This window comes from Corvus moneduloides, chromosome 4, assembly GCF_009650955.1.
Source record: "Corvus moneduloides isolate bCorMon1 chromosome 4, bCorMon1.pri, whole genome shotgun sequence".
Classification (NCBI taxonomy): domain Eukaryota; kingdom Metazoa; phylum Chordata; class Aves; order Passeriformes; family Corvidae; genus Corvus; species Corvus moneduloides.
This window is the reverse complement of record NC_045479.1, coordinates 50339923-50366960: the sequence shown is the minus strand read 5'-3', so window position 1 is coordinate 50366960 and position 27038 is coordinate 50339923. Positions and strand designations below refer to the sequence as shown.

The 27038-nt window shown below is 41.5% G+C and overlaps 1 protein-coding gene across 2 annotated transcripts in view; it reads right to left on the bottom strand.

The window, feature by feature from the left end:
- Positions 1-27038, bottom strand: part of ST7 (suppression of tumorigenicity 7) — a 144675-nt gene that overhangs the window by 50096 nt on the left and 67541 nt on the right. For both annotated transcript variants that reach the window (XM_032106271.1, XM_032106272.1), the window contains exons 2-5: positions 17469-17551; positions 5181-5340; positions 1008-1062; positions 320-435 (exon numbers count right to left, since the gene is read on the bottom strand). In XM_032106271.1, the coding sequence (XP_031962162.1) occupies positions 320-435; positions 1008-1062; positions 5181-5340; positions 17469-17551 (414 nt within the window). The remainder of the gene's footprint in view (positions 1-319; positions 436-1007; positions 1063-5180; positions 5341-17468; positions 17552-27038) is intronic.

Here is a 27038-nt window from a genome sequence, read left to right as displayed (position 1 = left end):
GCAAATTAAACTATATGTTTGAAGCCAATGCAAGAAAGAGAAGGAAAGGAACAAGCCTTTACACTTTTAAATGGTACCTTGAATGACTTCAGCAACATAGCAGAACAACACAGCAACATAAATTAGATAGCTTACATATACAGACACTTGTTCAGATCTAGAATTCTATAAATTCAACAATAATGGCTTTCTCAGCATGATAAACTTCTGCCTTTTCTTATCTATGCGAAAGAACTGATGTCTCACTGCATTTTTCCTGCATCAGTTTAAATCAGCCATTAACCTATTAGCAAAAGCATTTGTTCACAAGGTCTCTTACTAGCATCTGCAGGCCGTAAATGATCTGTGTCACATGTAAAGAATGTCTGATGGTCCTGTGCCGAAAGATTCATATCGTAGTAGGTCAAAGGTTCTCTTCCTGTTACCCATGTATACCTGCAAACATGTCAACAAGAAGACATTTTGGTTAATGAGGTCACACATGCCAAAATGAATCCAGAAAAGAATCCTAGACCTTTGAGATGGGCATGGCCAAATAAGTTCACCTGGCCAATCTTCTAATCCATATACATTGCACTTCACTGTACTGTGATGGAGCAACGGTAGCTGAACCTAAGCTAATGAGGATGCTGAAAAATACACACTGCAACTTGGTAACACATATATTCAAACCTTAGGACTCCATGAAACCTATATGGAATTCATTAGGTTGTTTGCTATAATGGATTTGAACAGAATTGCTGCATTAACACCAGGTACAACACACTTAGGTTTCTCCATAGTTTTTAATAAGGTTGCCAAAAATTGGAGAAATAACAAGTGCATCAGCATGAATTTAAATTCCTTTTCATTTGGAAACATTTTATGAATTAGAGAAAAACTGACATGAGTGCATGTATACCCAGTGGATTTTGTTTTTTCATCTCTTAAGTTAGATTAATGGAAAAGTACAGTTAAGCTCCTTAAGCCAGTACTGTGCCTGAAAACTGTAATTTTGTAGCACCTACCGATTATATTCAGCTCCTCTGAACAGATTTAAAGGATTTCGCCAGACTTTGCATTCTGTAAGAAGCAGACACACACATAATGAATCTCTCCCAAATTACAATGGTACTTGAGGTTTATAAAAAACATCAGTTACCATACAATGAGCCTTATCAAATGACTTATTTTTTATAAGTGCAAATGGAAAAACCCATCAATAGCATTGAAGGTAGTTCTTCCTTTCTTAAATAATAATTTAATTTTAAATTAGTGTCAACAAATGCAATCATTCCAGACAAATAACCACTAACAAAGCCCCAAATGCCACATGAAAAGATAATACTGATTTGTGCCAGGACTCACATTTACCATAATGCAGAACTGAAGAGGGATCACACTGGGTTATTGCACTGAAAAACAGCAATTAACTCGGTCTCTACAGACTTGTTATTTCCCTGGAAAAACACCACTGTCCAGATAATGCTGTAAATCACGGAGAATCTCAGCTACAGTTGCCAAATTTAATTCCTCCTTAGTTTGTGGAGTAAAAATCCATGGAAACATCTGCTGATCTTACTTAAGTTACAAGCAGATGCTGAAATTGATTGGCAGAGAAAAGTTGGTTGCATTGCAAAGGTTTCAGAATATTAAAAACATTTTATAAATTTCCCTCAGGGGGAAAAATGGTGAATTTTTCACACTGCAAGAAGTAAGCGATATGGAAATCAACAATGTAATTTAAGGCAAAAATTTTAAAAAAATATAATCAAATTGTATAGCCTTTGGAACAGTGAGGTCTTGAGTCTGGCTTTTCCTTTAATTTAACACCAGATTAATTTTCTTAATTTCAACAAAGACAATTCACTCCAGTGAAGGTGAGACCAGAATAAACCCCACTATTTGCATAAAGACTCACTGAGAGGCAGCATGTCATTCCATCACAAATCTGCTACTGGATGACCCCTCACATGGTGCTCTGCAAAAACTCATCAGTAGCACTGGCCCTCCAGCATTTCATCACCTGCTTTCCACTAAAAAAAGTTAACCAGCACATTCCTCCCTATGAAATTTTGTGACATCATTTCTAAAGAGATCAAACCAACAGTTTTCTGGTAGAATATTGAGTCAGAAGGGTATCTTTATGGTAACAATATGCCTGTTCCCTTTATGCCTGTTCCGTTAAAAAAAGAAGTACTGAACAGCAAGTCAAGTCCTCCTCTTTTCTTATGGAATGGGGCATGGACAGAAAGCATTTTACATAAATTATTCACAGTAACATAAGGACACCCTCAGCAACACAGAAACTAGTCAAGTGGAATAGGAGGTGGGCCCTCAGTTTACTGCCTACCCAGCAAGTGCATGGAACAGACAGAGGAACAGGCAGACTTTAAGAGTGTATCTTTCAACCATCCATTTCAGCAGGCAGCTAATATTAGAAAGTTCCACTGGTTTACTCAGCAGAAGTGCCTGATCGACATTCAGCTGCTCTGTTGTGCAGCCAGAGGGTATGGCTGTTTGACAAGCTTCAATCCGACAGTTTTTACATAATATGACTTTCCAACCATTGCAAATATTAAATCAACATCAGACTTCTCAGTTCCAGAGGTGTAATTCAATGTCTTGACTTACTGTGCAGCCAATGAGATTAGGTAACAACTGTGTGATTGCAGTGACACTTTTTGTTCATCTTATTTGAATTCAGGTCGTTATGCTTTATCAAAGTATGTGGTATTTTGGCACAGTAGCAGGGAAAGGTTGAACTGGGGAACAAAAGGAGAAGGTAAAGAAGGCCTTTTATTACCACCTTCATGTCCTGGGGATGTTTTAGCATCTGTCTGCCTAGTTAAACATGGTGTTCTCTTGTTCCTTTTGTCTTGGTACCTGCTAACACCACGGTCTCAGTACAACATCATTCTTCTTACCTTTCTAAAGGCAAAAGTTTCTACTGCAACATTCTATCTTAGTCAAACATCTATATAGGAACACACGCTGAGCCAAGAGAAAAAGCCATCTCCACCTTGTTGGATAGTAAAAGAAATATCCCAGTGTAAATGCATAGTAAACCAAAAAGGTTGCCTTTTCTGTTGTATTACAAACCAATAATATAACTAGGTCCTTATTTTAACCTTTCAGAGACTTTTTCAATGATCACATTTTGAGCACTGATACCTTTCTGAAGGCACAAATAACAGGCTATCCATACACACACACTGTGTAGTGACACCGAGAGTCCCAGCTCAGTGTCAATGCACTGAAAGCAAACACACTCCTTGACTATTTCTTTGTACCAGAAAAGCCAAGATGCTTGTGTGAACCTCATTAGTCAAAATACCGTGCCTTCTTCTTTAAAATTACAGGAGCTGCTGAAGTGTGACTGAGCACACTGATGAGTGCACACAGGTGTTTCCAAGCCATCCCATGCTTTCTGCCAGTTCACCCAAATCTAATATCCTGAACCATGCAGTGCCGCTATTCACAGCCTCTCTTCAGATGAGAATGACAACAGCTGAATTTGCTGTGCTATATGAAGCCTTCCCTAATGACTCAGTAAAAAACAAGGTTTTGTGAGGCCACCTATTTTATTTAACATGTGAGTTCAAAGCTAATTTTTGTTTGTTTGTTTTCATGCACACTGAAGAGCAGAAATAAAATCTGCCAGGTACAGACATAGGCAGCTCAGCTGCTGAACAATATTTCCTCCATAAGTGAATTTTTTCTTTTCATTCACTTTTCTTCACTTGTAAATTCTGATATATTCTAAAAGTCTGCAGAGGAAATAAATTTAATAAAATTGTAATTGATTCTAGGGGCCCTAATTAATTTCCAATATTAAGATTATGGCCTGTAAGCCAAGTTAGGGCAGAGACACATAAACTTCATTCTACAGATGAGGAACTCAAACCCAGATGCTCCTGCCCTGACTTTAAACGGTGAGTAAGGCCCACTCAAGCCAGAAGCAATAGCATAGCAGCATTTTCATCACTCATGGGCTAATTTTTCAATTCCTTCTCCCCAGGCAGCTAAGTCACCCTAGTAGGGAGTCAAATTCCCCTGGGGCTCCTTCAGTCCACAGATTTCAGTGCTTGGGGGGCTGATTCATTTTAGGCAGGCTGGCCTGTCTCTCAGAGGAACCATCGCCCAGGCAACCAGGCACCTGATTCAAAGTGCCTCAGGCTTGAATGGCTTAGGGTCAGACACCTTCACTCCTTGCACTGAAACTTGTAGGGGCTGTGAATGCCTGGAAGCTTGTAAAAATCAGGTCACAAATGCCTGAAATCATGCCTCCTAAACTGGAGGCCTTTTAAAAACGCCTATGTTAGGACTTGCCCAAAGTTGCAAATCAAATCCGTAGCAGAGTTAGGAACATAACTAGCCCTTAAGCTGTTAAAAGTCGCCATGCTTCCACTTACTGAAGTGAAATCCAAATGTTGTTTACGTACTATTTACATTATCTAAAAAACAAAGTGATGCAAAACCAGATGGACATTTCTGACTTCTTTGTCTGATTTTTAACAACTTTGTTATTACTTAAAATCATTCCAGTAAAAATACTACCTGCCTTTAGAATCACAGAATCAGACAATTGGTTGAGTTGGAAGGGACCACAGTGGGTCACCTCGTCCAACCTTCCTGCTCAAGTGGGGTCATCTCAGAACACATGGCACAGGATTGCATCCAGATGTTTTTAGACTATCTCCAGTGAGGGAGACTCCACAACCTCTCTGGGCAACCTGTTCCAGTGCACAGTCACCTGCACAGTAAAGAAGTTCTTCCTAATACTCAGGTGGAACTTTCTGTGCATGAGTTTCTGCCTGCTGCGTTTTGTCCTATTGCTCAGCATCACCAAGCTCCGTCCCATTGACACCCTCTCTGCAGATAGACATTGATGAGGTCCCCTCTCAGTTGTCTATTCTCGAGGCTGAACAGGCCCAACTCCCTGAGCCTTTCCTCGTAAGGCCTCCAGCCCCTTGATCATCTTTGCAGCCCTTTCGCTGGACAAAGGATACTGCAGAAAGGGCACGCACTATTTCGCAGGGTTTTCAGAACAAGGAGAAAATAAATACATTAACCACGCAGCCTGCGCAAAACATACCGCATGAATTTGGAAGGATGCAATTAGCAATTAAAGAAGCAGCTCCGCCTTTTACTTGGCCGGAGCAGGAGCCCAAGGCCGCCGCCGGCGCTGTGCCGCTCACCTGAGACGCTCTGGCGGTTCGAGTCCGCGTCCCCGCCGGCGGCGCTGGCGGCGCTGGGCGCGCTGTTGTCCACCCCGCCCAGCAGGGGGCGCAGGTGGCTCACCGAGACCTGCTCGATGAAGGAGGTGCCGTACTTGCGGAAGTACCACCACTCGAAGATCTGCAACGCAGACACACCGTCAGACCCGCCCTCAGACCCGCCTTCAGACCCGCCCTCAGACCCGCCCTCAGACCCGCCCTCAGAGCCGCCGTCAGACCCGCCGTCAGACCTGCCCTCAGACCCGCCTTCAGACCCGCCCTCAGACCCGCCTTCAGACCCGCCCTCAGACCCGCCGTCAGACCCGCCGTCAGACCTGCCCTCAGACCCGCCGGCCTCCGCCCGCGCCTCGCCCCGGTTCCAGCCCGCCCCTCGCCCCCTCCTCGCCCCGCCGCCCGAAAAGCGAGGAGGCAGCTCCGGCCGCCCCGCGGCCCCCTCCCCGCGCACCCCGGGGGAAGCACCTGCCCGCGTCATCCCGGCCCGAGCACACGGAGAAGTTAAATGTGACCCACGTTTAGGTGGAAAACCTCAAATCTTGTCAACGAAATTATTACTATTTTTTTAAACCCAAATAACCTTACGGCAAATTATTTCAGCTGTTAGGCCTCCTTCTTTAAATTGACTTCTAGAAACCCCCCACTCCATTCTGCCCGACATCAGCCACGCCGATAGAATGCTGCAGTCGGGAATGAATCCGCCTCGCCTTCCCTCAGCTCCCTCTGCTGTCCAGGGAATGTGAGGAAAAGCAGGTTTTCTTGCTTCGTCAGTAAATGCTTCCAAAGACATTCACTGAGTTTAATTTAAAAAAAAATGTTAAAAATGCCAAACAAACTCCAGGAAGCTGAATCCTGTTCCCTTTAGGATTTCTTTCCCCCTAGCTGAACTGTGTTTTATTTTGTTTGGCTGACTTGGGCTGACTCGAAGTTAATTTTATTTTCAGGCATTTGGTTGAGCTAGCAAATCAGAAAAAAAATATTATTTACAGAGCTCTACTTGGAAAATCATTTCACAGCCTAAGAGAACACCCTGTAATTGAAATTATACACATAAATATGTATCTGTGGTATTTTCACCAAAAAATACGTTAGTAAGAATACACATATTTCAGGAAACCACATAAACCTGGAACTGAAGACTATTTTATATAAATATGGAAAAAGTTTAGATGGTAAAAATTGTAAAGAAACACATGCTTATAATGAATAGACAAGTTGCACTTGAATCGTCACCCAAACAACTACATACCATGTGAAACAAAAGCAAATCTAAGGAGTTTTGAGAAATTTGGCAGGACTAAATTGCACTAAAAACTGTGAATGAGCAGTCTCTGCCCTTTCCATTTTCCTCGGTATCTCCGTGTGTTACACCAGTACTGAAAGCTTTGATAAAATCTCTTCCTACTAGACACAATCAGCAATAAGGGAAATGATTGTGTTCACATCTTTGACACCATGAGTGTGCTGTTGGGCAGGTTTTGCTGGGTCAGCCTATAGACAGCAGGCTCTGGGAGGCCTCTTAGGGGTCTACCTAAGGTAGGCCAGGCTTCACACACTCCCTCCTTCAATATTTTTTTGTTTTTAAGTTCTCTTGACCTCTTTATGTAGTTAAAATGACTTCTGTCTCCATGGGATTGGATTGTCTGTAGACAAGACAGACATACTTTTTACCCCACCCCCTTTAAAGGAGGGGAAAATAAATTTTCTGGCATAGAAGGAAAATGTTCCTCTCCAAAGGATGCTCCCAATGCATTCTGCACTGGGGCTTCCCCTAAATTCAAATGTGTTGTTAAAGCATCTAGAGGATTCATATGGAGGAAGGGGGCCCCAGCTGCATAGGAGTGAAAGGGAATGAAGCTGGTGGCTGCTTGAGACGAGTTCACACAAGATTGTGTGGCAGCGCTGGGGACCACTCCCCAAAACAATCTAATGGTGTTTCTGGGAGATATCACTAAGAGAGAATGGAGCAGTCTGATGAGGAGAAGACAGAAGGACTATGCGAATGCAAAGCATTTGGGAAGATAAACATGGTCACAGAGAAACCAGAGCATTAACGTATTCAGATCTTTGTGAACTCTTTCCCACCCCAAATCACCAAAACCCCACATAACCTGGACAGTGGACAATTCCTCCTTACTCTGAGGTGCATTTGTCACTGTTCTTGTTCCACTGGCACATGCCTGCAACAGCACCTGGGTGGGAATGCCAAGTGCCAAGGACAGAATGCCGATGCAGTGTCACTGAACACTTGTTCCACACTGGTGATACGCCTCCTGTAGCATGCATCACTGCCTCTGAATGCTGGAGATGGTGGGCAGGGAGCTGGCACAGGTGAGTCAGCTTTGGTTTTAGCTGTTCTCATGCTCTTAGGCACACTGCACTTTTTAAAGGGGTTAAAGTTTAAATCTTATGATCTAAGAGAGCATCATAAGCATGTGGCTGACCGTAAGAGAAAGGCTGTGCCATAAGACACAGTCATAGATCTGCTGTGAACATCTGTTTCTGTTCTGTCTTTGAAAACTTTGAAACAAATAAAGGCACAAAGGCCACAGTTCTACCTGTCCAAAGTCTCAGAGGAAGTGGGTGTTACGAATAAAAATTATAGTCTTGCACTGAGGCAAGGGACACTCAGTAAGACTTTCACTATAATCTAAGTCAGGGACTCAAGTACAGCTGCCAGACTGGCTGTGCAAAATTCAGACCGTATCTAACAAGCTTCGTACTTCTTCTAAGAGGGAAGAAATAAAGGTTTTCCAAAATGTGCTAATAAATTCCTGCTCATTATTTCAATCATGATCAGCTTTTAGATGAGGTCAGTAAAACCCAGAGAGGGAATGAGCAGCACAAAAGCACACTTGAGCCCACTTGTCCTGCACAAATGTATACCAGCTGGAAAGCCATCACACTGAATTTCAATGAAACTGAGGGACAATCACAAAGAATGTACATATATATAAATGTGGTCTCTGCTGCAGTTCAGCTGAGTGACAGAAACTTGCCAAAACGTGTGACACAGCTGTAAGTCTGTCTCCTTAGACTTACAAATGCATTAATTACTTTTAAAAAAGGCATTAAAGTTCATAAATTGTTTAAGGCAGCTTTGAAAAATATTTGCTATGTTGAGTGACTCCAATGCCAGGAAACATCAGCCAGATCTGAGTGCATAGTCTCCCAGAAATTAAAGCCATAAATCATCATCACCATCATAAGCCTTTGCTTGGAGTGATTTGTTCGGCGTGTATGAGGAGGTAATCTGTAATTTGGTACCTAAGTCAAAACAATAAATTCTCTTTAGAGAATTTTTGCACCCTTCTCAGCGTCATCTGGTTTGAAACCTAATTTCTGTAAATCAGACTTCTAACTGCATCATCCAGTTTGAAAGCCATGTGAAGTCAACAATCTTTTGACAGTTCAGCAGATGAGAGATCATCTGACAGAATAAAATTACTGTAAGGATTAATTACCTATTGACAGAGATCTGAATTAGAGAGGAAATTAATCAGAAAGGTAATTTCTGCACCACTTCTGAAAGAAAAAGCCACCTAATTTCTGTTGTACACATACAGTGGGAGGGGAGCTCATCTTCAGACATCTCCCCTTCACAGCAGTGGCAAACTTTTTGGGGCTCTTTCTAGTTGATGCCAGTGCTTTCGAGCTGAAACAGGGTCAAACGTCTTCAAACCCTCAAGGGATTTTTGGGACCATAATTTTCAAAAAGGCCAAGTTAAAACCATTTCCAGCTTTGTGTGTTTAGAAATGCAAATTAGAATTTTTATATTTTAATCTGGTATAGGTATTGCTTAATGTAAGAGTATTTGATTTTGGAAATGTTGTCTTCTTAATGCACTTCTCTTCCCCTGTGCAATGAAAATGTTATAGTCATCCTCTTTCTTATCTCTGCTATCACATACAAACAATCCCAGATAATTTATCTCTGTAGCAACAAATCTATTCTGCATCACTTGGCTATCAGATCTGATCTTTCTGCACAGTTTTTCAGCACAGATATTCCATTATGTATGCATCAATTCACAAGGGATGGTTTTGGTGGTGGCTCTCACTGAACCGAAGAGTGATGTCTATCAATGATTTGAATTGTGCTTTTCTGTTTATCACATCTGAGACAGGCATCCTCTCTTACAGCAAACACTGTCATTCTCTCCTAGTGTATGGAGTCTTCAACAGAAGCAGTATGATTTCACTTGCCCACAACTTCCACAGCTCAGATTTCTCTTTCAGCCTTGGAATGAGACTTTCAGGTCTCAAAGGTGTAGATTTTCTTCAACTCTTCTAATAGCAGTGGTGGTAACAACCAATCTAATGGATTTGAAGGAAGCTTACTCTCTGGAGGAGCAACATAGTGATAGCAAGACTTGATTCCATGGTTAAGCCTCTTTTATAAATAAAAGGGACCACGGCACAGGTTTGGCTCAAGCCATCCATGCTGTTTGTTTGCTAGCACACTTCTTGTGTCAACTCTCCCAGACAATGACTGCACATGTTCTAGGTGTACTACAGCCCAGGGGCTGTTTCCAGTAGACAGTATGAAAAAGGTCATCCATGTTTTGGGAGGCAAGAGTGTTTATCCATGTGAGTGTGACTTTACAATGCTACTTGCCTTCCAACAAAGAAAGCTCCTGGTCTGTTTTATTTAGCTGTTAGGGGTAGCCAGTGACTCCAGCAGATCCTCCAGTCCTGCCCATCTTGGATCTAGGAAATAGCATGCCTCTGACCGTGCTCAGTGTCCTTAATGACAGCCTTGAAGGATAAGCACTCCCATTCCTTCTGGATTAAATACACCCATTCAGCATCCTCTTAGACTGCTCTTGGTTACTGAACCCCCATTTGTCATATCTCAAAGAGCAGGAGAAGATACATACAGTGCTAGTAGGCAGCATGTTACAGCGGGGATTACTGTAACACGCATATATCAAACCAGGAGTCCCGTGGAAAAGAAGTATATATGGACAGATTCGTGGTAGATGTTTCAGGGATGTTTATTTCTCCAGCCGCATGGCCGGGGCTCAGCTCAGGAACTCTGCAGTCACGGGACCCGAGGGTCCTTGGCCACCCCGGGGAACACAAACCAACCAATGGGAAATGAGACTGACCAGGGGCAGGGAAACCCCGTGTCTCCCCCCCAGGGCCCATCTCCCAGGGCTCCATGGCAGGGGAGGAGACCCCAACATCTCACCTGTTTTATTTTAATAAAAGGAGAATGAAAACAACTGGATAACAAGAACAGTTTCAAGACAAAACAAGCCACCCTCCTGAATCTTTAAATGTCCAAACAGATTCTGTGGAACATCTTAGGGCTGACAGAAGGGAGACAGAACTCTCCGGGCATGCTTTGTGGGGAAACTGAGGCAGGAGAGGGTTTAACTTCTTCCCTCCCCCTTTTTGTCCCCCCCTCGGCATCGGAGAGGAATTGTAGGGAAATGGAATTGTATAGGGAAGCCATGGGGTGAAAAACGGATTAGGAATAAACTGGGGATAGGGTAAACTTAGGAAGGGGTTCATATTGGGTATAGGGTAAAAGGGGGAAGTAGGCTGTGGGTAGGGAAATTGCTGGGATGGATATTGTTTATAATTTTGTGCATAACGGCTGCCTTTGACGGGAATACCTCCAGGCCCAGTAATATTTGCTGCTTGTAAACCCTTCTTTCCTTGCACTATATCAAATTGTACAACTTCCCCATCTCCTACATTTTGCAGGTAATTTTTAGGGTTATTCCTTTTAATGGCAGTTCTATGGATGAATAGGTCTTCCCCTGTATTATCTCGTGTTATAAATCCATAGTTGTTTTTTACATTGTACCATTTCACAGTTCCTGTGACTTTCGTGGCTACAACTCCTCCTATCATGTGCTTGCGTGTTTGTTGTGGCTGCTGGTCCTGCGTGGCCGCCGCCTCGCCAGCTCCGACGTCTCGGCCGGGCCCCCGCGTTGCGGCTGCTCCGTGCCCTCCGAGCGGCGCTGCTCCGGCACGTGTCTGGGCTCTGCGCGGCCCCGCGTTGCCATCGCCGCTGGCTCCGGGCCCTGTGAGCGGTTCCGCTCCGCAAACTCCACGCTGCTTTGAGTGCGGCCCCGTTTCAGCTCGGTGCTGCGCGGCTTCTCGTGTTGCTGTGGAAACCTCCGCTTCTCCCTCCGCAGGGCTCTCTGAGCCGTGTGCTCAGAGCAGCCTGCCACGCCGATGCCCGGTTCCTGGCTGCTCGTGACCCACGGCACCCGCAGCACCTGCGGCATCGCTCCCTCACTCGCGGTCGCGTGGCCGGGGACCCCGAGACAGGGATGGGGTCCGCGATAAGGCGCGCGCTCCCGAGGGGGCCGGGCGCATCCAGCGCAGGCACCTCCGCTGGCACGGCTGCAGTCATGTGCTCCCGGGATGGCGGCCGCGCGGCCTCGGCCACGGGATAAGTAGGATCCTCTGCTTTAGGGGTAATGGGACCATACAAATGCTCCTCAAGAGCTTCCCTGATTATAAGGAATGCACGGAAAGCTTCTCTTTGATCCCACTTTATCCCAGATCTCGTCCCAGAAACACCCCTCACAAGATACAGGAGGTTCGATATCAAAACGTAAATCTCGAGAAATATAGGAGAACCTTTTGAAAAGCCAGATGAAAAAATGTTCTAGATCTCCCGGTTGCATTACTTTTTTGTTTTGTTGTTCAAGGATTCCTTTTACTTCTAGATACATTTTTCTCTGTGGCTCAGAGAGCCCCATTTCCCATGATTCTTCCATAGTCCAGAGAGAATATCCAAACCAAGATGAGAAGAGAGAGGTCTAGAGTGGTTATTTTACTCACGAATCTTCCTCAGGGATCGGTGTCTTGCCTGCATTCCTCCACCAGTTTGTTACAGCGGGGATTACTGTAACACGCATATATCAAACCAGGAGTCCCGTGGAAAGGAAGTATATATGGACAGATTCATGGCAGATGTTTCAGGGATGTTTATTTCTCCAGCCGCATGGCCGGGGCTCAGCTCAGGAACTCTGCAGTCACGGGACCCGAGGGTCCTTGGCCACCCCGGGAAACACAAACCAACCAATGGGAAATGAGACTGAGCAGGGGCAGGGAAACCCCGTGCCTCCCCCCCAGGGCCCATCTCCCAGGGCTACATGGCAGGGGGGGAGACCCCAACAGCAGCATATTAAAAATAAATAGTTATTTACTTCATCCATCTCTGGAAATACAGAAACATGGAAGAAAATAATATATTGCCTGGATTAAGTGTATTACTTCTCTCAACACTGTGTAGACCCCAGGTAGTTACGATACTGTTTTCTTGTCTGTGGACGGGGTTATAGCCTGCCTTCCAATAGAGCCTTCCTTTCTCATCTGCTCCTTGGCAAGGGTTTCCAATTTCTTGGGAACTCTCTACAATGATTCTGCCCTTCCTGACCTGTGAGCCTTCTCTGAGCAGTGCAGAAACTTTGAATGGTTACCATGTATAGCTTTTCAGCCCTCAAAGACTGTCCCTGCACAACTGTCAGACTTCCACAGAGTCTTTGGCAACGCCCAGAACTCAGTCACCTTTCTACCCCTCTGCAGCAGACTACACAAACGTAGTGAAACAAGCAGAAGATCAATTAGTATCTACAGCAAATATGTCCTTCTGTGTTACTCAGGTCCTCTGAGACTTCCTGTACTGGTACCATTGGCTACAAAAGGCTGTGACTGACAGACTATACACATACTTGGGTAGTAGCAAACAGCCTAGCTGCTCAGTGCTAGGCAGTGTGTAGACTCACGCTTCTGTAGGCTTTCTAATTCTTGCATCTGAAAGACCCGGTATTTGTTCATTGCATAATATTTTTCATTGTGTAGCAGAAGACACTTAGTACTGTCCCAAGCTTGGAAGTAGAATAACGAGGCATTCTTGGTGGAGATTTAAGTCTGAGGTTCACTTCTACCTGGGCTTTGTTAGAACTGAGACTCTATCAGTTTGCAGTGCAAGTGCCTCACGTGCTTGCTGACCAACTTTGACTCTTGTGATAACTGTATGTTAAATATGTGGCTTTATTTAGAAATCTCAGTGGCATTTACATAGTTCCAGTTCACAGCATTTACTGGACGTCAGGTGTGTTTCATGACAATTTTATTACCCTACCTGTGGAAAACCTCGGCCTCCCAGACATTGAATACAATGCAGCTCATTGTATTCTGTGAGGCAGCACACTGTATTTTACTGGATTAAAAGTAACTGTGGTGGAACCAAGTTTCCAATACAGTATTTCTAATGCAACTGTGGACCAAATCTTGTTCTTATTTTTGATGCCTACAACAGTGCAGGGATGAAGTGAGTATATGCTAAATTATTTATTTAAACTATGTGCTGTAGTCAAGTAATTGTTAAGGAAAATGCTTGAGATAGAAAACTTTTTCTTTACAGTTCTGACCTATAAGAAAAAAGGTCTGAAATCCTTGCTTCAATTAAATCTGCCTACAGCAAGGCCAGAATTTTACCTAAAGAAGTAAAACAAAGTGAGAGACAAAATGAGACAGGAGTGCAGTGTTTTGCAAAGGAGTAACGTAGTATTCAATTGTCAAAAGCTGAACTTTGCAGTCATTGTTTCATGACCCAAACATGAGTTAGGAAAAGCAATCACTTTCCCATCAGTTACTACACTTATGAAATGATGGAATTTTCCATCATTTCCATAACCTGCAGTGCTGTGATTTCTCCTTCTGATTAGGAACTGCAGCCAACTGATAATGGAAAGAAATCTGCCAGCCCATATGGTGGAAAATTCCAAGCAATAATAGTATATCTAGTCTAAAAAGTACCCCAGTGATGTAGATTTGACAAGACAATGTTTATTTTATAAAAGAATTTCACTTTATACCATTAACAGGGCAGTGAATCCTTTAGAACTGATGATGCTGTGTAGTCTGATTTAAGTGTGTGGCAATGCGGGCAATTCTTCATGTTACAGGGACACTTGTAAACAGCAAGATTAAGAAATAATTCATCTGAAGCACAATTGGGCTAAAGACAAGCTAGTACTACCTCACTAGAACTTAATCAGCTGTCTTTTCTGATGTGTGGTCTGTTCAACTTGCAGTTTCTTCTTTCCATGACCATGTCTGCTTAGTTCTTTTTCAATTATCAAATGTACAGAAAACATGTTCCTCTCAGCACAGACACTGGTCCCTACAATCTAGGGTTCCTGGCTGTTACCTGTCTGGCTTATATATCTTTTCCACCTTTACGGTGGTGCCATATGAACAGCAAACAACAACTGATAGCAGTAGTGAAGACTAAAAGAAAAAAGGCTTTCAGTCTTATTTCTGTGTCTACACCTCTGTCACCTCACAGTTTCTTCAACTTGTTCATAATGGACTTTCTCATGCAACACACTAAGGGATTTCTTTTGATTAAGGCTCAATCTGATTTCTTCATGAAAGGTTTCTATTGGTGTCCTTTTGCCCCTTCTCCATATCATTGTCTTGAGTACTTCTTGCCACTTCCATCTTGTACTTCCATCAAAGTACAGTGCTTAGAAATTTCTTGCTGTTACGTTGCTTGCTGAGGTCATTCCTCAGAAATTGCCTTCATGAATACAGTATAAAACGTACCTACATTTGCAATGATGAATTTAGTTCCACATAAATTAGTCACTCTGCAAAGTTTTTATTCCTGTTTGATTCAGAAATGTAATTCAATAGGGCACGAAATAAACTGTCTTTGTCTTGCCACCTCCTCCTGCTGTCTTCGCCCTCTAGCAACAAATATGGAATTGTGTCTGTGAAACCCATGTTACTTCTCTCATTCCTTCTCATCCTGGTGGTGGGGCCCAGCATTTTCTTCTTTCTGAGTGACAGTGCTGAATGTAACATTATTTTCTTCTCCTGTGCATTTGAGTGAGTTGTGCTTAACTGAATCCAAGTCTTACAGGTCTGGCTCCTGCTCCTATTCTGAAAGTTCTGTTGATCTCTCTGGAGCTCTGTTGCGTGCTTTGGGGCTCAATCCATACAACACTGATGAATGCCCAAGGTGCAGACATTAGGTAATTGCCTTCTGCTATGAGGAAACTCAGAGCAAGGCACAGCAGCAGTGCACCTGCTGCTTTATACCTGAAATCATCTGAGTGATGAGAGTCTCACAGGCATTAAGTAGTCAAGGATGCCATTTGTTTATCTACATCAGCTAATGGCAGTGTGGAAGTGAGAGGTGTGGATTTCCCAAAACAAACTGATAGTATTTAGTAAGGATCCTTGTTGCTTTCAGGTTCCTCTGAGATTAGTAGATCCGAGGTGATGTGAACCAGCCTCTAGCCACGTTTCTCTCTCATTCCTCTTTCCACTTATCACTACAATAGCTTACACTTGGTCTCATTGGTCCCCCAATTACACGCCTGGTTTGGTGTGGTGAGGGAGTGCGGGCACTCTGGGGGTGGGTTCGGTCTGGACCGGGCGTAGACGGTCGGAGACGGTGACGAGAGATCTCTATAGTCAGATCTTGGAACATGCGGTTTATTGCAAAGGGCGTGGGTATAGGGGCACTGCTTAGAGCTGCAGCTGGCAGCTCTGAGCAGGCCCAAGAGAGCAAGAGAGTAAGCGGGTAAGAGAGAGAGAGAGCGAGAGGAATGAGAGTGAAGAAGTGTGTGTGAAGAGAGAGTAAGAGTGTGTAAGAGTAAGAGAGAGAGTGAGAGTAAGAGTGTCTGAAGTTCTGGTTACAATACAATAAATCATCTTCTGTACTGAATATTCTAATTGTCACTAACTAATCTAATACAAGATACAAATCCTATAGCATTTACATACAGCCTATAAGAGTTCTTATATTACCATAGAGTGTTACATCTTAACTTCTAAAAACTACTCTTTGGACCCCTTCTGCTGAGCTAGTAGGGTCTGCTCTGACCCTTGGACCTGCCTGCAAGGAGAGGGTATTGTTCAATCAAGAGGGGATTACCTTCAGTCGGCCATACCATTGTTTTCCAGTTGTTCAGTAACTAAGATTTGGTATTTCAAAAGTGGCTTTCATTTCGATGTCGCTTATATTTTTCATATTCTCAAAATCTTTTGTCAGGCAATCATATTTATAAGGCTTTCCTGTTTCATCTTCCCCAACAAGGGAGGGTCTATAGCTTGTATCCAGCGGATTTTAAAAGTGTACAGCTTGAACGAACAAGACTAAAACAAAGGCAACCATTCCCTGAGGAGGGGAAGTGGAGAGGGAGGGGCTGATCTCTTACTCCTGAGTATCCAGAGACAGGTCACATGGGAATGGTTCAAAGCTGTGACAGGGGAGGATCAGACTGGACATTAGGAAGAATATCTTTACTGAGAAAGTGATCAAACACTGGAACAGGATTCCTTGAGAGTTGGTGGATGACCCAAGCATGTCAGTGCTTAAGAGGCTTATGTAGAATGCCCTCAATAACATGTTTTAACTTTTTTGTCATTAGGCAGGTAGACTAGTCCTGCAACACGCAGACTAGATGATCATTCTGTTCTGTTCTGAGTTATGTTATGCTACACTATTCATTTGTATGAGCAGTAAGCCAACTCTCAGCAGTGAGGAAACAAGAACAGACCACATATAAGAATATAAATGGTACATCCTGTTAATTCTTATATTTTTATCTCCATTTGTTTCTATGAAGATATTGAAGAAAATTCAGAGCAAATGCTCTGCTTTGGACTCCTGCATTGTGATAGTATTATGATTCACTCCACTGCATCAATTTGCCTAAAGAAGCCTTCAGGAATTACCTATGGGAGGAGGGTTTTTTAAACGATTTAAAAATACAGACATTTAAGCAAATAGACAGATATGTACTGGGAAGGATTCTAGAAGTGAAGATCTGAAATAATTATCCCTTGGAATCTTGGCACCAGAACTGGTGTTTCTCTATTAAGTCCTGCTGTAACTTTCTGAAAGGACCACACTAAGCTGAGATAGCTGGTACCTCTCCTCATCTTCCTTTTTACTGGCCTTTTTCATTTCTGTAGTACTTGTCAGGGAAAGCACTTAATGTGCAAACATTGGTTATGAATTACTGTAGGGTTGTTAGTGAGTCATACTGTTCTTCAAGACTTTTTTCTTCAAAGATATGGCACTGAAACATCTTTTTTTTTCATTCCCACAGAAAGAGACATACAAATAAAGACAAATTTTATGTGCTGCAGAACTATAAGTGTATAGAAGAAAAAAAGACACCTATTAATTTGCATGAAGCCTGAAATACAATTCTGGATATCAAAATCAAGCTGTAAAGTGATATTAATAGATGTAGTACTTACCAAAATAAGTCCCGAGATTAATGAGGATGTGCCTGTCAGGGCAACATAGAACTTGGGGGTTAATGTGTTCAAAAACATGCTCACTGAAAAAGAAAAGAGAGGAAACCATGAGTACAAGAGCAGGACATGTTTTCCACGTGTCCCTTCCTCCTCTCAACTGCAGATAAGTTATTACCTTAACTTTGATAAAAAAGACAGTTCAAATAACATCCTGTCCCATCTGCCTAACATGCGATAGAGCATTAGACTGCCACATGCAGAATTTTGTTTTCACAACAAGGTCAATCACAAGGCATTGGAAAACAGTTGCACACAAGTCTGGGACTTTCCTATTTCAGTCAGTGCTCTACTGACACAGAGTTTAGGATTTCCCATCATATATGGAAAACATTTTACTATATGCCTTTGCTACTCCATTGCAGTTAGAAATCTTAGAAGTCTATCTCAATGTCCTGCATTCAAAATTGTCTCAATATCCTGTAGATCTTGATGAAGTTTTTTAAAGTTTTTTACTTCTCACTACCGTGGTTCATCACTTACAAAGTAGAGGATAATTGCATTTTCCTAACTCATTGTACTGCTCTAAAGTTGGTGAACCACTCAGCATGACAACAGTGAATAAATGATTAGAAAAAGACCTAACTAGCTTTCTGTTAAAAAGGGGTGAAAATCATGATAGCTGTCCAGATTATCTGAAATCTAGGGCAGAAGTGAAGTCAGATGAGCAATTCCACCTGTATGGGCTTCTGGAAATCCAAAGGGCTTTCCTAGTCATATCCCATCTTGAAAGCTGCTGGGAAAATCACCAGGTAGTCATGCTTATCCCTCATAGAAAATCCCTATGGCTGGCCTTAAGAGAATAAAATATTCTAGGTTTTTGACTCTACGGAAGCTACTAGAGAGAACTAGACTTCTACTAAATTCTAGATGTTTAAAGAAGACTCAACTTTCCATCACTTTCATCTTTTACAAATGAAAACATCCCCTATTAAACTACATGAAGGGTTAGAATAACCCTGAACAACCCTACTGGTCTCAACCAGTGCCAAAGAATTTCTCATACATACACATTTATGTATATACACACATATATATTTGTATATGTACATGTATCCAGGACTGGGGAGGGAACTGACAATAGTTAGCAGGTAAATTTAAAAGGCTTGTAGCAGGCTATTAGTCATTAAAAAACACTGATGAAAGATCTGGATATGTAGGTGTGAGGCCCTCGGTTCATTCTGTTCTCTTTAGAAATAACACTTAACAGAAATTAAATAATATGAAGCCAAAAAATGAAGAGGAGACAACAACAGCAGAATATAAATCATCAAACATATGATTCACTCTCCACAACCAGTAAAAAAAAAAAGTTTTCCAGAAATGCATCACTAAAAGAGATTAAAGCCCTGCAATTCAGCTGCTTTGTTTGGGTTTTGGCAGCTTATTTTCTGTGTTGTTTTTTTTTTCTTGAAGAAGCCATAAGGTGTTAAAACGGAACTGTCCTTCCCTAGTCCACTGAAGTGACATTAAGCGCCAAGCTGATATAGTAAAGAACAAGTCTGGTGGATTTTAATGCCATTGTACATTTTCCCTTCCAAATGAGTTGGATGCCAGATTCTCAGCTAGTGTAAAGCAGCATCACATTCTCAACACTGCTGTGTGCAACACAGCTACATCCCTTCCCTTCCCTTCCCTTCCCTTCCCTTCCCTTCCCTTCCCTTCCCTTCCCTTCCCTTCCCTTCCCTTCCCTTCCCTTCCCTTCCCTTCCCTTCCCTTCCCTTCCCTTCCCTTCCCTTCCCTTCCCTTCCCTTCCCTTCCCTTCCCTTCCCTTCCCTTCCCTTCCCTTCCCTATAAAAGCAGACTTTGAAATAGTAGTCCCTGCTTTCTTCAGCCTCAGCACTCACTAAGTAGGAAGAGGAATGAAGAGACTGAAATAGCTTTGGCTTTGCCAGCTACCACGAGTCTTTTAGAAGAAACATTCCTCATTTTAGAATGCAAACGTTAAGCCAGAGACATACTCAAACTATGTCACTGGGGAAATTTCAGACTGCCAGTGAAACTACTTCCTTTGCTTAGGTCAGGATATTCCTGAGGGAGAATATGCTATGATGGGATATTGATGCCCATGTTCCACCTTGTAACACAGTGCTACTGCAGTGCCAACAATAACATGAAAAGCCAGGCAGCAAAAGACTTTACAGAGGAGCTTTCTCTTCTACTCTTCCACCACAGCTTCAAAGCCTATGGAATGCTGGAATTTTTCCTATTAAAATTTCTCATTACCCTGGAGATAATTTGATTTTCAAAGCTGTGAGCCATCTAAGTCTACTGTGAAGATTCCACATAAGCATATCCATTTAATAAGGATATAGTCTATTTGCTTTAAATATTATTACTGACTTCCATCCATAAAAATTGCTTTGGGAAATGCATGCCCACTTGGAAGAGCCCTCTCAACAAATTAGCTCTGTGGAGCTCATGGATGGTGTAGATTGAATAGGGCTCATAGGAAATGCTGTTAGCTTTCCTGTGTCACCACTCTTCTACAAGCAATGTATACTGGTTTAGAGAGAAACTCTCAGATGTGAATGGAGATTGGATTTTATTTATCTATAATTTTCACCTGTGTTACTGCTTGCTTCTTTGCCTGCACATATACTGGTGCTCCTTTACCCTCTTTACTATAGGCTGCTGCAATTCTTCACTTTTACAACTTAGTCACAGGAACTGGCAAGATGAACAGATATGATGCCAGATGCCTTTAGATTGTATGGGGCAGATTCCCAGATAACTGGAATAACTCAGTAGATTTGATACAGGTGCACTCAACGACCAGAGCTGTTTATCTGGACTGTATCTCTCTAATCCTTTGGCCATTCTTTTTCCCACTCATTAAATATAAGAATCTTCTATTTCATGATGAAAAATGTCACCTTTAGTCAATTATTAGCTACTCTCCCAATCCCTTTGTCTCCATAAATATTATCAACAAAAGGAAACACTTTTACTAAGGAAACACTTTTACTAAGAAACGTATCTCCAAAACAGTAAAACTAAGCATGTGTGATCTGACTATTTTTATTCTGAAGTCAGTGAGAATTCAATCATTGTTTCAGTGGAAACTACATCAAGGCCTAGTTCTCATAATAATTAATCTCAGGAGTAAAAATTAATCCACTTTTGCATTGTGATATTATCCAAACGGGAGCATTTCTTCATAGTCAGCATTCTGACACTGAGGAAATCACTATCATATCCAATGTCTCCACCCCGCTGTGGAATCAGGGTTCCTGAGTATGTGCAGTAAACTAGAGCCATTAGATAATGCTACCTGTCCATCTGCCTTAATTTGGATAGTAGTATTTTTCTTCTGTGTATTCCATTTGATGATGTAGCAGGATTGAGGAGCAGAGAGAGATTTCTGAGAAATGTGAGCTGAAGACAATAGCAGATGACTGCAGAATAAAGAAGCCAGGTAGAATCACCAGCAAAAGGTAGTACTGTATGTAATTTCTTCTGAATTCCAGTGTATGCCTGTTTCTGTTCACAAATGGAAAATGGTGCAGCTATTCAGTTTGGAATATCATCTCTTGTCTGTAACTTGGTAGGACTTAAAAAGGGCATGTAATGAGTATCTAGACAAAGGAACTTGCCTGGTGTTCCTACAGTGGCAACTCGTTTGAAATTACTGTCAAATCCCAATTATTTGCACAGTCTTTTGACAGTGAATAATCTATTTTAGGTGTGTTAGTACAGCTTGTTTTGTATTTTTTTAAAGAAAACCAGCATGACCTATAAATTCTGTCTAAAAAAGCCAAACATGTCTACTTATGAGAGACTCCTGGCCTTAAAAATTCCCACCCCCTCTCTCTTCCCTTCTCTTTATTGCTTTCATTTTAATAATACTTGAGACATCCAGAATAAGGTGTATTTACATTTTCAGAAGTGCCTAAGTTACACTGGTAAATCATTCCATCCTTCTATGTACTATCTAGGAAAGGACTGTTATTTCATTGTTAACTGCGCATGTTCACAGAGATGAATTTACATCCTATTCAATTCACAGCAGACAAGTTACAAAAGTAATATCTAACATTCCCAGCTGAGACTAATCAAAAGAGGTGATTGAAATATTTTTGAAAGCAGATGCCATTTCATTCCTGTTATTCACGTTATTCATTTCCAATATTTGTGATTAATCCTGAACCTGGGAATAAACACGAGAGGAAAATCCAGGTATTTTTCTAGTAATAAAATCCTTGAAACATGTAAAATGTATCACTCAAGATGATAAAAACCCACTGTTGCTTTATAAATTTCTTCAAGGTCTTGAGGCATTCAGATTTCAAGCATGTGAGGAACCACAGTAGAAGGGAAATACTGGGGTTAAACTCCTAGAAGTACCATATTAACTGCTGCATCAGTTAATTACATTAGAAGGTCACTAGGGGAGGGAGCACTGCAAACTACCAACTATTCCCACATGCAGATCTTACACAATGACAGACCCATTACCTACTTCTGAGTGTGAGGTGATGTAAGTGTACAGTAAGATGCAAATAAAAATTTAATTGCAATGTAACATAAATCATATACACAAACAGGTAAAGCAAAGATAGGAGTGCATAATTTATGGCATTTTTAAGAGGAAAAATAGCATCCTGAAACAGAATGTTATCTCAAAATGCACTTAAAATTATATATATTTCAAAAACCTTGTTAAATAAAATTTATATTACGCATAAATAAATAATATAAAAATTAACTTATATAAATAAATAAAAATATAACTGGGTACAATAGTTAATTTTATAAGAACAAATTGCCAGAAAACATATACAAGTTTATAGTCACAGAGCCTTTCTAGTGCATTACCAGTCCTTAAGCCATCATGGCTATAATATCTGAGTCACTAAGAAATTTTGCTGCACTTTCTGCCTCTGCCCTCCATAATATCTGCTTGGTATGCAGACTGATGCAAACTTTTTTAACACCAGTGCCAAGAGCTCCAAATCCCTTAGACAGGCAAGAAGCTAAGCAACCTATCATTGGAGACCTTTGACACAGCAATTCAATTTCTTTTCACTGCAACCATCCATTCAGGCTGCTGTTCCAATGTGGTACAGAAGACAGGGCAGTGACTGGCTTATTTCATAGGGGCCTCTGTTTGGATTAATGACGCTCCCCAATCCAAAGTTGTTGCAGCAATGAAGAACTCTTCTACCAAAGTGTCAGTGAAGAGGGCAAAATTAAGTTCAATAAACTTCTTTTACTAAATATATAAACTTTCCCTCTCTGAGTATGAAACACTGCATACTCTTGACTTTAATTGAACTGTTTGTACGTAAACTTTCTGAACTCTCAACTGCTCCCTTGTAAGAGTGTTAACTATAATGTACTAGGGTCAGGCTGAATTATGCATTTCATAATGCCTAATTGATGGTCTCCAGCTAAATATAAATATAAACCCCAAATACAAATACAAACTCCATCAGATTTAAAGCTAGCAGAGAGTATTGTCTCAGAAAAACAAAACAACTTCTACCAATTACCAGGATTTTCCCTGGGAAGCTAACAAGATTTTTTTAACTTCTTCAGACTTCTTAAAGAAATTACCAAAGAAGAAGTAAGCATTCAAACATTTCAGAATGCTGCAGAGAGATTTTCCATTTACTTGTTGCAGATGCTATGCAGCTTCCTTCTGTAAGGCCTTTTGTCTAGATCTGTTTTCAAAACTTTAAAAAATTTCTCACCTGTAAACAAACATGTGGCCGTTCCAGTCAGAAACAGCTGGTGTCTTATCTGTGTACAAGGAAATCCAGACACCCACTCACTTGTTCAAGCACCCAGTCCCGTCCTAAAGGCATGGGGCTGAATGAGAGTCGCATTCAGATGCCTGGAGACTGCACTAATGGCCAGGAGTCTGTTGTTGCTCTCAGTTACCGCTGGATCAGAACCCGGGTGAGAGAAGATGGTGATGTACCAGAAGCCTCCTATTACTTCAACTCTGATTAACTACATAGTTGTGCATAATCAAAGTTCTGCCCATAGAGATGTTTCAAATTAGGGAAATAGAACTTTCTGGATGGAAGACCACTACACTCTCTCTTCCATGTTTCCACATCTTAAATGCAGGTTTTCCCTTTCAACAGAAGAACACAGTAAAAAGGGAAAGTGAGTAGGGACAGTCTTCTGGAGAAAAATTTGGTGTGATGGGAGAGGCTTTTGGCCACAAAGCATAGCCCACAGAGAAGAAAGAGCAGATGGTAGTAAACACAGAACGAGTTACATGTCAAAAACTTTCAAGTTCATTTACTTATCACTGAAAAATAGAGTTTTGAAAATGGCAACTGGAACATTCTCTCCAGAATGTTTTGTGACCCAATTGCCTACTGAGCAAATTATATCCAGCACACATGTCCAGAAGTTACTGTATTGATCAAAACTCGTCTCACTCCTAGCAGGAATTAGTCTGTGCTGGCTGTGGAACTTTTGGGACTTAGACAAATACACTGCATCCTTCAGAGTGCATTCAGCCTGTTACAGCAAGTTTGCTCATCCTCACTGTGAACAGTATACAGGGAAATGTAACTCATAAGAGATAAGAACCAACGCAGGGCTGAGGGCAGAAGGGCATACAGGTGCATCAAGGAAACCAGATCTGTGAGACAAAAAAGCACTTAAGACCCTATTGGGAGTTGGGAAAGGAAAAAGAAAAGAAAACCAGGTTAGAGGTAGACTAGTAAAATACAGAGATGAGTTAAAAGAAAATTTAAAAATTGAACAGCAATAAAAATTATCATGCATAGATAGAAGATGATAGAGACAAGAACAGCAAAAGTAAAAAAGACACAAGAAATGACACAGGCAACATGAATGTAAACAAAGGCTATTTTTACTTCAGCAAAAGATGCTTTGCATGTCAGAAGTACCTTTTCACTGGGAGAAATAAGACTGCCAACAATAACAGCTTTGGTCATTTAGGAAGAGATGCTGTCCACAAGTTATTCCTTGCTATCAAATGCACCCCACAGCCACCTCTCACAAACTATTAAACCCTTAACAGAAGATGCTACTAAAGGGCCATTGTATTTCCCCCGAATGTCCTGCTATGGCCAACAGCTACACTATGCCTCAGGAACAGACAGGTTGGACATACAGGCAGAGGACACACTATAACTATACCCACCCCAAGGAAAGCATTCTGTCTTGGGAGTTTAAATACTAAAGCCGACTTAGTGTAACGAGACTCAAACACAGTATTTTGCTATTCCATTTGTCTGAGATCATGAACTCCCTACCATGTGGATTTGGGGAGAGTAAAAGTATGAAGAAAAGATCAACTTTCCCCAATGCAAGCCGCTATTATAATGCAAATTTTCTGTCACATAGTTACCCCTGCCAAGGGACAGGGACATTTGCTCTTGCTTTCACAATGCAGTGGTGACATGAGTTAATTACACAGCTCCTGTTAACTGCAGAGCATGCTGCATGAACACCAAGATTTGCTAATAGTTGGCAGCAAAAACTCTTCTAAAAAACCCCTCCAGTCCCCTACCCCCAAACCAACAAAACCCCCACAGCATTTCCATTTAAAGAAAACGAGGGAGAAATCACTTCCTGGGCCCTTGCAGCCCTTAGCTATCAGGGATTGAACTACTGTGCATTTCTTTATGACCGTCATGGTGTCCTAACACTAAAAGCAGATTCGTGATATTAATAATGTACAAGTGGAAAGGAAAGACTGGGTCAAATAAGAATGAGACATTAAGGATGAGCAATGACATGTTGAGTAGAGATATTAATACTTGGATTTTTAGAGATGTGAATGTGCAAAATCATGTTGTTGCTTGGTCGTCAGTCAAATTCTCTTGCAACACTTTCAACTTCAATTCTTCTAAAATCAAGTTGCTTGCAAATTGATTTGAAACATTGTCATTATACACATCTCCCCTACAGATTTTAGTTTCAAGAATCATATGAATCCTTGTCTTAATTTTTACTTCAGCATTGCACTGCATGAGGAAGTGCTCTCTCAGATTTGTGATGGATGTCTTTGTAGGCAGAACCAGTCCTGATACTGGAGAGAGCACCTTCACAATTTGGTTGTGGTTTCCTTTTCTAATCACACACATACCAGCATGTGTATCACCGAATTCCCAAACACAAAAGCAAAAGAAATCCTGATATGATGCAACAGCCAAATGAGGATGGATTCCCCAGTGGTCTCTCAGGTGACTGCGGAGTATCACTACGCATAGACATCTTCTACCTTCTCTTGATACACACTTGTAAGAGAAAGCAGGAGTAGAGCAAGAGTATGGCTGTTGCACGGTTTATCAGGTAGATGTTTTAAAGTCTTTTAGGTCTTCAATTTAATGTGGACAGCAATTGGGCTCTACCGAAAATCAATAGTAATATATTTCACTGCAAAAATATACCTAAACACTGCAACAAAATACCTTCTTTTCCACTCTGCACCTCAAAGTGTTCAAAGAAATCCCTATTTCAAAATTACTCTTAACATCAACCGTTCACGTAACTGAACTGACAGATCTTTATTCAGTTCGGACAGGCACTCCTTGCAAAGTTAAACGTACCTGTTACCTTAACTGCTGATTATTCTGAGGCATTACACAGATTTATATGGTTTAGCCTTTCAAAGCTGTATTAAAACAAAAGCCAATTACTAAACCTAATTATCTAGAGTCATTTAAGAAAATTAAAGGCTTTTGTTCCAAGAACCAGATCAGTACAGCTCTCTCAATGGAATGGGTATGTTCTGCCCTCTTCTTTCATGCTACACTCAAGGAGGTAACTGCACCATTAAATCTTTTTGATGTTGCTTCATTAGCTGTGTAAAGAATACCCTAAACTAAAGTTTGCCACAGTGATTAATTCCAATGCCACAGATAACAAAGTCTAATCTACTCTAGAGAGACAAATCATGCAAAGAGTTTTCACCAGCATTCCACAAAAGAGAAAACATCCCATGGGTTCCCATTATCGAGGAACCTCTCTCAGAGGAGCTAATTCCCATGCTAAGACAAAAGAGACACATGAACAAAGCACCCTCAGCTGCCCTGCAGCCTCCTTTTGTTCCAGGCAGGACTTGATAGGAGCACTAAACCAACAGATACGAGCAGTGCTACATTTTTCATCCTTGCTTGTGTGTTGCATTCCTAGGCATACAAAGATGAGGAGCACCATGATTTGTGCATCAAACGAAATTATCTCAGCAATGAAAGAAAAATCAGAAAGTTGGGCTGAAATTTGTATATTGACTAAACATTTTTTTAAAAGCATTTTTTTTTCCTTTAAATTCTGGAGAAATATTCTATTCCAGACATTTCTGTCCTAACCTTGGAAGCCTGACTCTATACAGTAAATCTATTTTGAGAGTCTTTAAGATGTGATCTCTTTGCATACAGGAAATTGCAAGGCGCTTCTTGGAACAGCGGTGACTAGAAAACACTTTCGTAATTAGAGCCAGCAGCATCATGAAAATTCCCTGGAGATCTACAATAGCTGATATCATTATCCTGTCACTGAAAACTTACAAAATCAATA